This window comes from Artibeus jamaicensis, unplaced genomic scaffold (assembly GCF_021234435.1).
Source record: "Artibeus jamaicensis isolate MK-2021 breed Jamaican fruit bat unplaced genomic scaffold, CSHL_Jam_final scaffold_537, whole genome shotgun sequence".
Taxonomy (NCBI): domain Eukaryota; kingdom Metazoa; phylum Chordata; class Mammalia; order Chiroptera; family Phyllostomidae; genus Artibeus; species Artibeus jamaicensis.
The window spans coordinates 29,544,627-29,561,885 of NW_026522047.1; the positions used below are offsets into that span (position 1 = coordinate 29,544,627).

At 34.4% G+C, this 17,259-nt stretch overlaps 1 protein-coding gene across 2 annotated transcripts; it reads right to left on the reverse strand.

Annotated features, from left to right (window-relative positions):
* Positions 1-203: 203 nt before the first annotated feature.
* On the reverse strand, positions 204-17,253 carry TDO2 (tryptophan 2,3-dioxygenase). Of its 2 annotated transcripts, none has more exons than XM_037125716.2 (12): positions 17,170-17,253; positions 16,842-16,947; positions 15,540-15,630; positions 12,955-13,025; positions 10,827-10,954; positions 9,203-9,389; positions 7,420-7,527; positions 4,603-4,714; positions 3,370-3,427; positions 2,038-2,117; positions 1,291-1,381; positions 204-757 (listed from the first exon to the last, which is right to left on the reverse strand). In XM_037125716.2, exons 1-12 carry the CDS (start codon positions 17,202-17,204, stop codon positions 604-606), a joined length of 1,221 nt encoding a protein of 406 aa, XP_036981611.1. In that variant the 5' UTR covers positions 17,205-17,253; the 3' UTR covers positions 204-603. The 2 variants fall into 2 exon arrangements, 1 of the variants encoding a protein (XP_036981611.1); XR_005079592.2 differs by lacking the exon at positions 204-757 and adding an exon at positions 1,522-1,608 and having other exon boundaries at positions 1,365-1,381.
* Between the last annotated feature and the right edge of the window lie 6 nt (positions 17,254-17,259).

Genomic DNA, 17,259 nt, shown 5'->3' on the forward strand with positions numbered 1-17,259 from the left:
AACACAGTACTCTAGGAACTGGGTCCATCCCAATGGACTGAGAGCTCCAGGCTCTCTCAGTTCTTTAAGCTACTGAAGTAATTGTCAGGTAAACCCCCTTTGGGCAAGCTTCACACAGATTTCACTGATGACCAAGAGTCCTAACAAATACAAGGAATGTTTCCAAAACACTATATTGCAGAAAAACTAATTTTCATTATTTCAAAATCTTTTTATTGAATAAGTTTGTACAGAATGACACATTTTACTGCATAAAAATTTTGAAATAGTTGAAGCTTGCAACCTTATGAAATATGAAACAGTGATAATGATTACATAAAATGGTTAGGTAGACATCAGGGGACATCAAGTTTTTAATAGGAAAATACCCTGTGTACAACGTTAGAATGTAACTGATTTAATTTCTTATCTCAAGGTCTTGTGCCATCACAAAAGTACTTAGTCTTATCACAACAAATGAACTAAAATTATTTCTGAGGTTGAATCAGAGCACCACAGTGCTTAACTATATGTATACATATGTTACATTAGCACCCTGCATTCGTGAAAATTCATAGAAAAAATGCGGAAATCTGTGTTCTTCATAGATTGTTGCAGACAATTTTAATCTGATTCTTCATTGCTGAAGTAAGAGCTGTCACAGTACTCAGCCATGTAAAGGAATTTATGAACAACTGGGTTCATCCTCGGTATCCAGTGTCGGGGAACCAGATATGTGGACAGATTAAATAAATCTACAAATACCTTGTACCTGTCACTGGAAAAAACACATGCAGATGTTTTAGATTTGTTGAAATGAAATATTTAAAACTTTTCATCAAAACGGTGTTATTAGCATTAAGGTTGCTCCATTTCTATTCTGTATCCAAAGTTCATGCCCGTAAAACCATGTTACGTGTTTCATTGATCTTGACCAGGCAGGTTCAAAGTACAACCTAGTCTCATTACTGTCCTATTTCCAACCTTTAAAGGACAGTATTCAAAATAATGAATTTAAAGCATCCAGAGTTTTTAGTTGTTCATTGGATAATATTTCCCACCTGCAAAGTAGCTGCCAAGTAACTGACATAAATGGATTACAACATATAAATACCATCTTAAGATTCACAGTAAATGTCATCAGAGTGCTTATAATACTAAAAATTGCTTTTGTGTTTGTTAGTCCACTATTGTAACTTGCAGTTTTATAGCAGGAGAGCATTGGCCTTTGAAGTCAAATTTGGGTTCAAATCCTGTTCTGTCACTTGCAAAACGTTTTGTCAAAAAAGTGAAAGCAGTCTTTGCCTTTACCTTACTGTGGAACGCAGGTAGTGGTAGCCTGAGGACCCACCAGTGCCAGCTTTGCTGCCCAGCATCCTGTGCACCAGGCACACATGGTTATCTAGGCAAACACACAAATTAACTTCATGGATACTTTTCTGCTATTAGTTCCACAATGTTCTAAAAAGAAAGGGTCAACAATGACTACCGCTTCTGAGAAGAGGGCTCACACCTTATCACTTAGCCATATGGAATATTCACCTGTGAGAGCCAGATGAGACCCACAGGTTGCCTGGCACCCCGCTTGGTTCAGAATCCTATTTGTCTTCAACCATATTTACATTTAGTCTGTGAACACAATAGGGGAGAGCAGGGCCATAGTACAATTTTAATGAGCTCTGGTCATTTTTCTTTATGGGTCTCTTCTTCCATTAAAAAATATTAAAATTATATATTTAAATTACATTGGCATAAAGATGAATAAGTTACTATTATATAGTAAAACATTTATTTGGACCTACAGTTTATTTTTTCCTTCTGATTGTCAAGTAAAATATTTTATGGGCCTCCAAAGTTACTGTGGGCTCCAGGCATTATGCTTTTCTGTATATTGGATAAGTGGACTCTAGGAAAGAATAATTGTCAAGGTTGTTTTAACAACTCACACTGAAAAGATGGAAGAAAAGAGAGCAGGAAAGAGGGCAGATGGAGAAAATGGGTAAAGGAATAAGACCGAGGAGAAGAGTTATGGGGGTTGGGATGAAGGGGCAGACTTACATCTCCATTTGGTCAAGAGTGTGTCTATGTCCATGAGAGAAGTCAGCAGCTGGAAAGGGACCTGGAATCTAGGTTCCTCCCTAAAGGAGAAATAAGAAGAATGTGTTCAAGCAAATCTGATGTGTTGGGAAGAGCATGACTCTTACCATCTACTGGCCCTGAAGACAAATGTCAACTTTGCTCTTAGAAGCTGTGGCATCTCTGAATTACCCAATCAGTCTTAGTTTCTTCATCAAAAAAAATGGTGACACTACCTTTCACTTCACATCATTTGTGTGAAGAGTCTAGACTATTCCATGTAATATGAGTGAAGTAACCAGCCAGAGTCACACCTACCATTGATCCTCATTAATAGGCAGACATATGCGCTAGCTCAGATTTTCCAGTTAGTATACTCAAAAACTTTTTCCAAACAAAGATATTAAAACTCAAAAACAAAGACTGCTTTTTATTTCCTCTAAAATATATAAATGTGTAGTATATATCTAATCCTTCAACCCTCTCAGTAAATTTTCTACTTTGGATACATAAATTTGAGTGGCATATATTTAGTAAAAGTTTAAGAAAAGAGTAAAAACATTTTGTTTATATTGTCATTCTGAAAAACTATTTGAGAGGATTACAAATTAAATAAATACAAATTAGTAAAATGTCCAGTTAATATAGGTGTTTTTGCTAGTGTGCTGATTTTGCCATTCTTTCTTCTGATTCATTTAATTCATGAAACATGAAGGTGAGATCTTCATGCATATGAAAGAGTCTGTGAACTTTCAAAGGACACCTCAAATGCATTAAACAGTGAAGACATTGTACTTGAAATTGCTGAATAAGTAGAATGACAGTTTATAAGGCGTTTTCACTTTACCCATTCTTTTTTTCCTTTATAAAACAGGAATAACTCCACAACATTGTTTAAAGATGGACCATTTCTGAGGCAGATAGCATGGTGGTCTTTCCGGACACAATATCATATAATAGTAGAATTTTTTCGCCTAATCCTTATTGTATTTTCCCCATTACCATTTAGTCCCTTTATACCCCCTCCTCCCAGTAATCACCATACTGTTGTCCATGTCCATGAGTCCTCTTTCCTAAAAGAATATTTGATTAATTCTTACGGGGTTTTTTAAAACCAACTACAGAAATAAAGTTATACCCTTACTAGTTATGAGAGAGAAAACCTCATTAAACCTCACAAGGAATTATTTCCTGTTTCCTCCAAAACTAAATAACTTATTAGAACTATGATTGCAATTATAGGCTTTTTACTTGATACATTATCTATATCCAATCCTCAGTTTAACTTCTGCTTCTTTTCTAATTTGCTTTTACCTGTAAAAATAAATCATAAAGGCCCCCTGCAGTGCTCTGTACGACAGTCGTCTTTCACCTGCAGGATACACAGTTTTAATTTAATAGGTCATTTAGGATAGTCATATTAATTTGGCAGCATCACCTTAAATAATTGTTCTATGTTTTTAGAAAACAATGTAGCTTTTAGGTTAAACTTTTTATCCCTTAGTTTGGAATTAGAATACTATCATATCAATCATTGTTTTAATATTAGAATTTAAAAAGAAAGTTAAATATATACACATAGATATACCCTAAATTCTCAAAACCTTTAATATGTTATGAAAGCCATATATAGAAAAACTACTTAAATTCCATGATAGAACATATTATTCAAGTAAAATAGTATGATGGCTTTTTAAAAAGTTAAACAAGACTTATTCCAACTTTCATTTGAAAGTAGTTTTTAATAATTTACTTAAAATTACTTGAATTACTTAAAACCACTTGATTTCAAGGAGCATAATCATTATATAAAATTTATGTGTTGCTCTATCTATAGGAAAACAAGATTTTGCTATTTTTTACTGAAGTTCTATCAAAAACCAAGGCTGATTACCTCTCAGCTTATAGAATTTCACACTGATTTCATATATTGCTATGCCTTATACTTGTATTATAAAAATTATTTTTTTACTTGTATCTTTTCCCACAAGATTTATAGGTACTTTAGAATAAAAGTTCCAAATAAAAAAATGAACACAGAGTTTTAAACAGATCAAAGAAAGGAGTTAAATAGTAAAAGTATTTTGATTATAATGGTCAATTAGTTTCAAGAACTAATAGCTCAATATTAATTATGCCAGAAGTCTAAATGTGTGTTTTTCTTGGTCAGATGGAGAAATATTTCATTGGCTAAGCCACTCTTACCCTTCCAATGGAGTTACTCCTTCCCCCCTTACTGCTACTGTAGTATTTACAATAACATCATTGTCTTATAGGAATAAGACAATGTTAGGCTATGAACTACTTGAAAGAATATTTTCGATGTATCTTGGTAACCTTCATGTCTGATATATTATGAAAGTTTCTACCAACGTCTTGGTGATAAGCTGAACACTTAAAGTTGTTAATATAATAAATAACATTAACCAATTCTTGTTTCTATGAGTGAAATACCAATTTTCATTTCATTTCCCCCAAGTGGGGTTTGATCTTTTGATGTCACAGTAGTAAAGTGATGGGAAACAAACCATAAAGTAAAATACCTACTTTTATGAAGGAGATGCTCATGGCATTTCTCATCAAATAAAGAGAGTAATGTCTCTTTTTGTTTCTGAAATTCAGCCATTTGCTCGTCTTTTTCCTCTGACTCTTTTTTAGCCTTTGGGGAAAATACTGTATTAGTCTTTTCATGAGAGAGAGTAGATTCTAATTTTAGAAAACATTGCCTGTTAGAAGTAGCTTTCCCAGATGCAGAAAGGTTGTATTAGAAATATTTACTGTTCCATCTAATATTAGAACTTGGAAATTATGGCTTATGAGAAGGACTCTCTTCTCAATCACTAGTTCTATCCTTCTATTTTAGTTTAAGTGATCTGTTAAATATTCTTTTCAAGAGGACATAACTGGATACAAGTGATCAATACTGATCTACTTTTTGACAGAAATTATTTAACACAGTAAGTAAAACAATTCCACTTAGGAAAAGTTAAGAATTCCTGGCCAGAAAAAAACTAGAAACACAACTGAAACTCTATACTCAGTATTACATTTTGTAAATATAATTTCTCAGCTATATTTCACCCTAATATTTTTATTCATTTTATATCTATTGATTGGTTTAAGAAAATTTTCTTCTGCCTATAGCACATGCTCACTTACAACTCAGTTAAGTTGGAGCAAAAATCAGTTAAATCTAATTATATTCAATTCCTCAGAAAAACCAAACTGTTTGTTAAACAGTTTGTATACATACTGTATATAAAGCTTTGGTAAAGCTTGTATACATACTGTTGCCAATTAAATATTCATTTTTTAGCAAATGTTATGCTCAGGTGATCAATAAAATTATGAGCAAAATTGAGTCCCCTGATATTATGCAATATATTGTCTGGTGGTAATAAAACATAGAACAAATAATAACCTGAGCATTAAGTTGTGGCCATGAACACACAGTGGTATATGGAAGCAGTATAGTGCCATGATAAATTATAGTAGTAAAGAGGTCAAGAAAGACCTTTCCAAAGAAGTTTTCCTTTAATCAAGACTTGAAGAATGAAAGGGAATTATCAGGGGAAGACTATTCCTAGCCCAGGGAATAAGATATAAAAGGATGTGGTGGTAAGTTCAAAATAACTAAATTTAGTTTAAAGAAAATTTATATGATTGGTACACAAAAGATCATGAAATGCCTTGAAGATTATGTTAAAGATTTTTATGGTTGTGCTGAAAAAAATGAGAAGATATCAAAGAGTTTCAATCAAAGGAAAAATGTGAGTTGATCTGCATTTTGAAAAAATCACTCAAACTGCAGTATACGGAGTAAATTGAAATGGAGCCATAATGGGTAGCCTTGTAAAATAGTTGAAAGACTAAAACTTTAGTCCAGATGGAAAACAATGAGAATCTGCTCTTGATGGGTCTTGGTAGATTAAAAGGAAGTACTTGAGAGCTATTTAGTAGGTTAAGTCAACAGCATGCCCTGATAATTTGAAGAAGTGGTTGGGAAAGAAGAAGTTGCCAAGGACCAATTGTATGTATCTGACTTGACAAACACAAGTTTGTAGGAGAAAAACTTGGAGAAGACCAGATTGATACTAGAGTGGATGGAAAGAAATTTTTTGAAGTTTTTTTTTTTAATTAGTGTGGTTTTTAGAGGACCAGGAGCAATACAAATTAAGATGTTAAATATATGATCTGAAATGTAACGAGATATCTATGCTAGAGGTAAATGTTTAAGAATCATAGGTGTATAAGTAGATATTGAAGCAGTGGGTATAAATGAGTTCATCTAGTGAAACAGCACAGAGAAATGATACAGATCTGTAAGCTAATGCAGCCTTGGGAAATGCCTCCATTCCCATTTATTGGTCTCACAGATAAAAATGAGCCAGTAAAGGAGGCAGAGAGAGAGAGGGACCAGAGAATTAGATCAAGACAGAATATCGTGTACCAGATCCAAGGTGTGGGTGGGGGTATGAGTGCTTAAGAAAGAGTAAGTAGTCATTAGTATTGAATGTCACTGTTTGATCAAGAAAAGCGAAGATAAAAAATGGCTATTGGATTTATGTACATGGAGGGCATTTGTGAATAATAGGACAAGAAGACGGGCTGGATCGTGTTGAAGATTAAATGAGAAAAAAAGGAAATAATTTTGATAAGTACTGTTCTAAAACACTTTACAAATATTAATCAAATACTCATAATTATTCTATGAAGTAGATACTCTTATTTTCTATTTTATCAATGATGAAAATGAAGCAAAGAGAAGTTTCAGAAGACATTCAATAACACATGGTTAAGAAGTGGAGATGAAACTTGAATCCATGCAGTGTAACTTCAGAGTCCCTGCATGAAGTATTACCTGAAACACCCTCTCAAGAAATAGAATTAAAACAATGCTTCAATGTATTCAGTCATGAAGAAAGGAAGTGGCCTGTAATTTGAAGGACATGAGGAATCAACAGTATTTTCCTAAGTGAGAAACTTGACATTGTCTGAGAACCACTAGGAAGAACCCAGAGCCAAGGGAAAATTCTATAGTTAAGTATAGTTAGTTGACTAGTCTTTTATGAGCCTACTTCTGTCTAGAATTGGTCATAATCTGAAATTTTCAGTAGAAATGAAAAAGGTCTATTAATCTCATCTATTTTTAAAGATAAAATCTTGCCTACAATAAATTTAATTTAATTGTTATTGTACATAAATAAAATTAAATTAACCATGTAATATATTCTAAGCAGATGCATTTATGAAAGAAAAAGAACATAAGAAAAGTGAAAGTTTAAGAGATAAGTGGGTAGTTATTTTTTAAAATTCCCAGTACTTTTGTAGTAAACTTATATTTATGTATGGCATCATAAATACCTGAATCATTGTGAATTCTTCTTCCAGGCCTTTAATAATATGTTTTTCCAACTTTCCCCAGAAGTTAAATCCTTGTGGCTCTAAACCTGGTGTTCTTTCCAGCCATGCCTTAAATAAATATTATTTTTAAATGAACATATTATAAAATTTTAAATATGTAAGATATAACTAGCATTTATGAGCTTGAAACAGAAAATTTTCATGGACTTGAGGAATATATGCAATAAGGTTTTTTTGTGTATAAACACTTCCTTTCCCTTCAATTTCTTCATTTAAAAAATAGAAATCTATTATATTTCATCTCTTAATCTTTCAGGAAATTGTATCACTGATGTTTACTCTTTACCTATTATAAATATGTTATCACAAATCACAATTTTGTTCTACCCATATTTTTAGGACCATAAGACTCTCTGGACCATAAGATGCACCTAAGTTTTAAAGGAGGAAAACAGGGAAATAATGTTGAAGCAAAATATGTGGTAAAATATTTAATAACCTGTGACCCTACTCTATCACTGCCTCCCAGAACTCACAGTGAGCCAGGAAAGCTACATTCAGACTACAAGGTGCACTACTCTTTTTCTCCTAAATTTGTGGGGGAAGATGTGTCTTATAGTCTGAAAAACATGGTATATAGGTACGAACATATGCCTATGTTGTTTTGGTGACGTCTCTGGTTTATTCTAAAAATACTTTATGTCTTAGGTTCTAAAGGAATTATGACATGTAATAAATGCAGGAGCATGGTGTAATCAACAATTCTGAAACCCACTAACGACTCAATTATTTTAATACTCTGCAAGACTTTTTCATCTCATCTAAATAAAACCTCATTCCTGAATCTCTGTGGATTCTCATTTAACCTATTTTTGATTTGAAGTCAGCTTTCTGATTCTTTTTTTCCTATCTTTATAAGCTGATATACTGCATTATATATATTAACCCAACTCCATATTCATTAAAATAAAAGTTTCATCTGCAAAGAAAAAGTCTCTGTAAAAGAAATCAAGACAATAGAATACTTATTTAATAATTTATTTTTGAATAAAATTAAAAGTTTCTCAAAATTATTATAAGCCCATGGTGGATTAAAATATGAGAGAAAAATTCTGAAGAGGATATACACTAAGTAATATACTTTAATTCACAAAAATACACAGCTTTGGGGACTGTTCAATTTTATAATATTTTAAAACTTTTTAAATTGATGTTCAAATACAGTTGTCTCCGTTTTCCCACCACCACTTTCTCCCGCCCTACCCACAATATTTTGAAGAAGTTAAAGCTCATTAGATAATGAGCCACACTTAGTTTAAAAATCAGCTAATTAAATGTTGCTTAGAAGGGATGTTTAAAAGATTAGATATTAACATATAACTGATTATATTGATATTTCTAAAATTCTAAAGAGAGTTCTTAATATTTTAATTATGTTAATTAGTTAAATTTACACATTTAAGTCTTTGTATAAATACTTTCTGTTCTTATTACAATTACTGTGACCAAACTTTGATAGGAGTTATACAATTCTTATCTGGTGGAAGCTAAATTAAAAAGATGTAAAGTATAGGAAATGAAATATCCAGTGAACGTATATGCATGACCCATGGACATGAACATGGTATGGGGATTGCATGAGCCAGTGGGTGCCAGGTCAAGGGGGCAAAGAGGAAAAAATTAGGACAACTGTAGTAGCATAATCAATAAAATATAAAATTTAAAAATGAAAGAAGAAAAAATGTATTAAGTTAGACCTTAGAAATAGTATTTGAGCATGTACCTCCACTAGTTGCAGAAGTGTTTTCTCCTGCTCTGAATGAAGTACCACTTCATTATCTTCTCCTTTGAAGTTATCACGATAATGTCTTCTGTTGTAAGGTACTCTTGAACTCTGAAGGACACCTATCTTGTTTTCTAATAGTCGGAATTGCAAACTCTGAAAGCCAGATGCTGGAGATAAGTACTCTCTTTTAGGTAAATAGGGGAAGAGAAGAGAAGAGAAAGAAAAAAAAAGCATTGACATTGTAAATCACTGTAATGATTTATCTATTGTGAGAGGCTCTCAGTTTCACTGCCCTAGATATCATCAAGAACACAAACACACAACTGCCTAGAATTGGACCTATGATTTCGATGTTGCTGACACAAAGGAAATGAGCTACTTTGACATCACTGTTGACATCTGTCAATCAATTTAAAGTTGAAATGTTTGTATAATTTGTAAAATGCTACATTATAACATTTTAAGTTTCTAACATTGTAACTTAAGTTTTTTTCTTAAAGATGGGTGGATATGGAACAATATTTTTTCAATAATGTGAAAAGATTATTTATAATTTATAAATATTTGATCCATTCTAAAACTTACATTTTAAATATTATTGATGACATCACTACCTACAACTATATGATCACCAATAAGATACTATAAGTGAAATGAAGGGGATATTCCACAGGGCAAAATAGGCAATCGAAATATTATTACTGCTACCCTGTACTGCCACCTCTTTGTCTGCATCCTTCATCTAGTTGGTACCAAAACTATACCTTTCAAAATCAACCACAAAGCAATTCCCTTACATTTTCTTTGATTGTCAAACATGTTGGATATTACACCGTGTTGCATATTACACCATGAAATGCACCTAATGATCTAGGAAAATGTACTTTCAAATTTGATATATAAAAAAGTTTTTTCACATATATATATATATATATATATATATATATATGACTTTGGCTGCCTAAAAATGTAGAGTTAAACTTTATAAATTAATCCATAACTTATTCTTTTTATATTTATTTATTTATTTATTTATCTTTAGAAGGGAAGGGAAGGAGAGAAGGAGAGAAATATCAATGTACGGTTGCTTCTGGTGCATCCCCGGCTGGGAACTGTCCCCAGCTGGGAACTGGCCTGCAACCCAGGCATGTGCCCTGGCAGGGAATCGAATCATGATCTTTTGGTTTGCAGGCTCGTGCTCAATCCACTGAGCTATATCAGCCAGGGCCATAACTTATTCTGATAATTTTGCTGAAATCCTTCTTTACATGTCACTCCAGTTTCTCTTCTTCGCTTTTAATTTTTTAGAAATTTAGTTATATGAGTTATATAAGCCATTTTAAGCCATTTTGATAAGTGGTCTCAAATTCTTTTTGGGTAAAAGCATGGCAAAATGATGAATTGAAATTAATTGATCACATTACATTTTTATGTAAAATTAAATGATGAAATGTTTTAATTACTCCTCAAATGCTTTGTGATTAAGACTCCCAGGTACTCATAGTGACAAATTGTCAGTAGAACAGACTCCTCTTGTGACACAACACACAAGTTCTCTTTTGACCCCAGGACAGCGAGAAGGTCAACCCCATTGCATCATCACAAAGCCACAGGGGCATACCTGAAGTCATTGAAGTCCAAGGCCGTCATCGTTTCCAGAACAGAAAACTGCTGTACCAGTAGTTTAAGGATCACCACCACTCGATGCATTCGTGTAACAACCTTAAGCATATTCCTCTCATCCCTGACCTGATGGGTAAGAAATAAAACATTGAATAATCAATTCTAGATTTTAGAAGATAAAAGGTAGTCTACAAACAGTACATTCCTATTAATTTTATCTTTACTTCAAAAAGGAATATTGGAATAAAAATTTGCCTTAAGTAGGAGGGGGGACTCCAAAAAACCAGGAATTATCCTCTGGAGGGCTGGTGCTTTGGAGTGTAGGCTTCCCCTGCTAGGTGAGTGTTCTAGAAACCCATCTGTGTCAGTGTTCCAGCTGCAATTGCTGTGAGAGGCTGTGTTCAGCTTCAGTGAATGTTTTTTGAAGGCTTTCAAAACGTTTGCCCATTTCACAATTGGTTATTTACTGAGCGCCCCGGCCCACATGGTGCTGAGTGTTCAGCAGTTTTTGATCAACAATGGCATGACCGCAGGTCCCTATCCTCCCTATTTACCTGATCTCACCCTAAGCAACTTGTTTTCGTTTTCCTAGATTAAAAAAAAAAAAGTCCTCAAAGGGAAAGGTCTTGTTGACTTGGAAGAGGTGAAAAAAAAAACAGCAGAAGCACTAAAAAGCACCAAAATCACTCAGTTCCAAAACTGTCTGAGCAGAGAAAAAACAACTCAATGGGTGTCTCGCATTAAATGGAGAGTACTTGGAAGGTGACTGAATTTAAACGTGTAAGAATAGATACACACTTTTTTATAAATAAATTCTGGGCTTTTTGGGTCCCCCTCAGATGTATATGTTGAACTAATAGTAACTGGATTGTGTGCAGGGAATGTCTGCAAAATTAGAATCTTTTTCCTTTCTTTAAAAATGGGAAATTACATGGAAGTAAGTTAGGAGTAAATTCTGGAACATAAAACCCACTAATTTTAAGCCAATTTTTCTGTAAGTTTGCTCTGAGTAATAAAGGTCAAAGTGCCATGAAAAGGTAAGGTGAGGATTAAGCAACACCTGGACAAACCTGCTCTTTCCAAGACTAGTGCTATTGACATAAAAGGAAATTGTGTTCATAAAAAAGAAGAGCATTGTCTGTGTAAGGCTGTTCTCTCTTTCCCAGCCCCTCCTGAGCAGGGGCTTCCTGGTAGAGCACCTGTGGCCATGGCCTGTGTCTGGCAGGCTGTGAAAGCAGGAAGCAGGGTGGAGCTCAGATTTCTGCCATCACCCACACCTCTGCTCTTCTCCCACTCCCGTCCTCCTTGTCTTTTTCTTCATTGGCCTCCCCTCCACCTCAACTCTTTTCTCCTCTTCTTCCTCTTGCTGCTCTTTTCCTATCTCCCCCTTCTCTTCCTGTTTACTTTCCTCATTATTGTTCCTCTCTTCCCCTAACAAATATTCATTAGAAATACAATTCTGGTACTTAGAAATTAAAGGCTGTATATCAGCTATTCTGCAGTCTACCATCATCTAAAACAACTATTCTTCAGAGCAAAAAAAAAAGGTTCCAAACAAGGGGCTTGAAACTGAAATTTGAAAGGAACCTGACCATCTGGCTTTATATCCTTAGTGCTCACCTGTAAGTGGAACCTAACCAACAAAACAAACAAGCAAGCAAAATATAACCAGAGACATTGAAATTAAGAACAAACTGACAGTAACCAGAGGGGACTTGGGAGGGGAGAACGGGGAAGTGTTTTCAGGAACATGTATAAAGGACACATGGACAAAACCAAAGAGGGGCAGGATCAAGGGCTGGGAGTGGGGATGGCTGGGATTGGGGGTAGGGGTGGGGGTAAAATGCAGGCAACTGTACTCGGACAACAATTCAATTTAAAAAATAGTAAATATATCCTCTAGTGTGGATTAAAACAATTTTTATAAAATTTTAAAAAGAAAGGAACTTGAGTGCAATGTGGAGCTCAAGGTAGCAATGGCACTGGGAAACTGTGACTACACTCTTGTCCACTGAAAACTTTCATTAAGTAAAAATGTCACTATTTGGTGTTATGTTTTTCTCATTCATAATATTTTCTACATTCTCTAAAAAGAGTAAGAAACCAATATTATGACAATAACTTACAAGGCCATTCTCAAAGATCTCACGAACAGAATCTAATTCCCAGAGGATTTGCTTAAACCAGAGTTCATAAGCTGCAATGAGAAAACCATTGTCAGTTGGAAAATTCTGGGAGCATCTTTGACCATAATTATATAAAAGACATGGTTCATACATTGAAAGAAATAAAAATGTAATTTAAAAATTAATAAATGTCAGCATAGCCCTTTTATATGCTACAACCAAATATTAGTGATAAACTTACAATAGTTCCCTTTTTATTGAATGTTTTACTATGTCATGTGTATTATTCATAGGCTTTATAGTTGTTGTTATTATTACACTGATTTCTCTCAACACATATATTGTTCAAGTCTTTTAGGATATAGCACATGATCTAATTCTACCTTCCCATCAGGAGATGGAGGTATATAGAGAAGCATAAGTGATGCCCGACTTTATGTATAAACGGAAAATTCAATATTTACTAACCTGATGTATTTGACAAAGTTTGGGTTCTGGGAACTTAGAATGTTAAGGGAGGACAAGCATATATGAACAGCCTAAATCTAAAATGTTGTCTTACTTATCTATTTCCCTTAGTACTTACTTAGCACCATGTTGGGGTTAGCGTTAGGTTCTTAATATTTTGGGGTCACAGACCTCTTTAAGATATATTATCAAAATTTTGCATATAATTTCAAAGAGTTCAGGGACTTTCTAAACTCCCAAAGTTATGGACTTCTACATTAAAAACCACTGACCATGTTGGCATCACCACAGCCACCAACCTGGAACAGCCACCAACCATTATTCCTTCTCAAAGTGACCTTCTGGGGGACCTTTTAAACCTCGACCTCAGTCCCCCAATCAATGTGCCACAGAATCCTCCATGTAGGTGGGAGCAGTAGATCTCTTGAGAGGAGGACCAGATAGTCTGCTTGGCGGTGACCTTGGCCTGGGCATTGGAGGAAGTCTGGCAGGGGACAATCCTTCATCATGTCATCAGTGCCTGCAACCTTTGCTCCTTAACCTATGGTTGCTGTGGCCAGCAGTGATCTGAATGATTGATTTGAATTCTCTAAAGGGGTAGGCATAGCATCTGTTGGAAATGTGGCTGCTACGGCTGTCTGGCTGCCTGCAGTAAAGACTTGGGAATTTCTGAAACATTTACTCATCATCAAGGGCACAACTATATGGAAATGCACTTCCCCAACAAAGCTCTGTAGCACATGAGACTTTGCTGTCAGCTTAAGAATGGCTTTGGTGTCATCCCCAGCACTCCTCTGGCCAAACATTCACCACTGATGCCAAACCAGAGCATTGATGTCTCCCTGCCTCTCAAACCCTTGGGCCCAGTCATGAACCTGGAACCTCTGAATTACCTGCAGGTGCCTTTGAAAAACAATATGGATGTCTCCTTCATCTCACTCCATGTGCTTTTTCTGTAGATGGTGGCAAAATGGAGAGCCAGGTCTTTCTTGCAACATGGAAGAATATTCCCAATAAGGATGAACTTCAGTGTCAGTTTAAGGAATGTCATTAAAATACTGGCCCTATTTCCAGCAAGTCATAAAACAACAATTGCCAAGAGGATTTTGGAAGGATAGGGCATGCTGTGTCAGCCTCTGACGTTCATTTAATGGCCTTTGGATCTTGGCTAAGCTACATATCCAGCCAGGAAACCCCAAGAGGATGCTGTTGCTGAAGTGTAGAGCTGCTGAAGTCTCTCAGCACATCTATCAGGTCTACAACAGCATTTTGAAAAACTAGCTGATGGTCCAGGGCCACCCTGTGATCAGTTCAAATCAGAAACTCTTCTCTGGAAGAAATTGTAGAATCTGACCCCAAATACACTGAGGCCACCCAGCATGGTAGAGACTAATATGACCTGTGCTAACATCAGGGCACAAATTGTTGGATAGTTTCAGCTTCTTGTGAACATTTGTAACCAGTGCTCCATCACTTCGCCCCTCTTGCCACCTGTCGCTGCTCTCTGTCCTTACTTGAGGGCTTCTCTATACTGTGCCAGTGGCTGGTTCTTTTTAATGCAATTTGACATATTATAATTGAGAGCTCATTTGAAAAGCAGAAAAAGACAAAATATTCAAGCAAAGCAAAGTGTCATTGAAACATGAAAAAGAAGCAAAACAGTGCCTAGACGTTTTGAGTCTAAAGAGGATAAACACACATTTTAGATAAAATTTCCATTTCTATTAAATACCAGATTTATGTGGGAGTATGTTAAGTCATAATAAATTTGAGAGATGTATTTCTTGAAAGCAGTTTTCTAAAGTTCCAAATTGAAAAATAATAACATATTAGCTTGAAAATTCTTTATCAATTCCAAGATAAATGTCTTATTGGATTGAGGACGAGGCTTAAAATTAAACCTGATCCAATTAGCAGTGAAGTAACATAAAGAAGACTTTCAAATCCAAGTAGAACATTCTGTAAGAATTTATCTGACAGCAAAATATCTTGAGCATTTGTAACAAAGCAGATTCCTTGGGCTTTCACCATTTTATAGTTAAAATAATTGTAGTTTCCTCATTATTGATGCAAAATGCCTGTGTAATAATTATCGTCCAAACTTTTGTGCAACTTACCTTGATGAGTTATGATGAAAAGGTGCTCATCATGGATTTTATTTCCTTTTATTTCACTCTGAAGCTCCTGTGCCTTCAAAATTTTTTCCAACTTTAAACAAAAAAAAATAGAAAGCATTATTTTGTATAAACTTCCAGTTATAAGATAAATAAGCTATGAGGACCCAATTTATAACAGAGTGGTTATATATAGTTAGCAACACTGTATTATGCACTTGAAAGTTTCTAAAAGAGCAGATCTTAAATATTCTCACCACACTAAAGAAAAATGGTAATGATATGACGTGAGAGACATGTGAGCTCAATGCTGCACTGATAATCATATTGAAATATATAAAGGTATCGAGTGAACAACCTTAAACTTGCATGATGTTATATATTAATCACATTGCAATAAAACTAAAAAAATGAGCGACTGATTTTGATATTGAAAAATTTGGTTTTTATCAACTTTAATATGAAGTAAAATACAGTACTGAAAAAATAACCCAAATTCTCAAATTCTCAGACTTCATTCTATTTTCTTTTAAACAATTAATGAGTCTCCTCATAAATAGTGAGTTAAATTTGTGGCTTTTATTTTTTTCTCGGGAATTTTATATTTGGCAAGATCTATTATAACAAATGCTATTAAACTCATTGAGAAGCAAGCCACAGTTCTTCCATCTCTTGAAAAAGTGTGATAAAAGCTTGATAACTTGCTTAGCTGACTCTGAAACTTACATTATTCTATTTCCCTAAAAAGCCTATTTTAAGAAGATCTTCACATTCTTAGTCAGCTCATCATTAGAACTGCACTGATGAAGGCATCAAGAGCCCTAATCATTTGACTTCTTAAACTATATAGAAGACAAACAGGCTAAAATTTACCCCAGAATAATCTCCAATACCTCATTTGTATCATCCCTCTTTTATGTATTAATCGTGTCAAGAAAATATTTGCCTTAAAAATTTCTATTTTATAAAAGAGATTTAAAAGAGATTTTTTTTCCTGGAATCATTTGGAATTTAGTGAACTTGTCTTATTTATACAAGTTGTATAATACTTTCTAGTCATCTACACTAATTTGATCATTTGTACTCTTCCACCCAGATTCTACATTTTTTGCCTTTACTGTACCTCTGTTGGAGAGATTAATTTTCATACGAGTCTCTTGAATTGTTCAAACAAAAATTGAAAAGCATAAATTTCTATTAGAAAGAGTATTATTAGGGCCAGAAAACTGTTTGATGACTGAGAAAAAAAAACAACAACACACCCAAAAATGGAAGCTAAATACTGTAAGATAATCAGCTACTTACATGAAGATAATCTCCATAGACAAGTCCTCCTTTGCTGGCTTTATTTATACCAGTTTGTGATTCATCTTCTTCACTGCCTTCTAAAGACAGTTTTTCAAAAGGATGACTGCAGATTAAATAAGTGATGGAAAAAATAGATCTTGAGAAAACACAGTCATTAATAATATAAGGGATTAAAATGCTCTTATTGCTAATTATTTTAAAAGAAATTATTAATCAAGGGAAAAAGGGTGACAGTTTTTAATGCTCTTGAAATTTGGAAACTAAAGTGTTCATACTCAGCATTTCTAAGAGCCTAACCATATTTAGAATAGAGGCAAATACTTACCTAAGGCCATTGCTTAAATACGGGCAGCCACTCATGTTGAAAATACTCTGAGAAGCCCTAAGGTGTGACTCTAGACGGATGGTGTATCAT

Coding starts and splice junctions, on each gene's coding strand:
- TDO2 (XM_037125716.2), bottom strand. CDS start 17,204: ATGAGTGGCTGCCCGTATTTAAGCAATGGCCTTAG. Junction 3,428..4,602: donor TGAGCATCTCCTTCATAAAA/GTAGGTATTTTA, acceptor TGTATCCTGCAG/GTGAAAGACGACTGTCGTAC. Junction 1,382..2,037: donor ACTCTTGACCAAATGGAGAT/GTAAGTCTGCCC, acceptor GTGTTTGCCTAG/ATAACCATGTGTGCCTGGTG.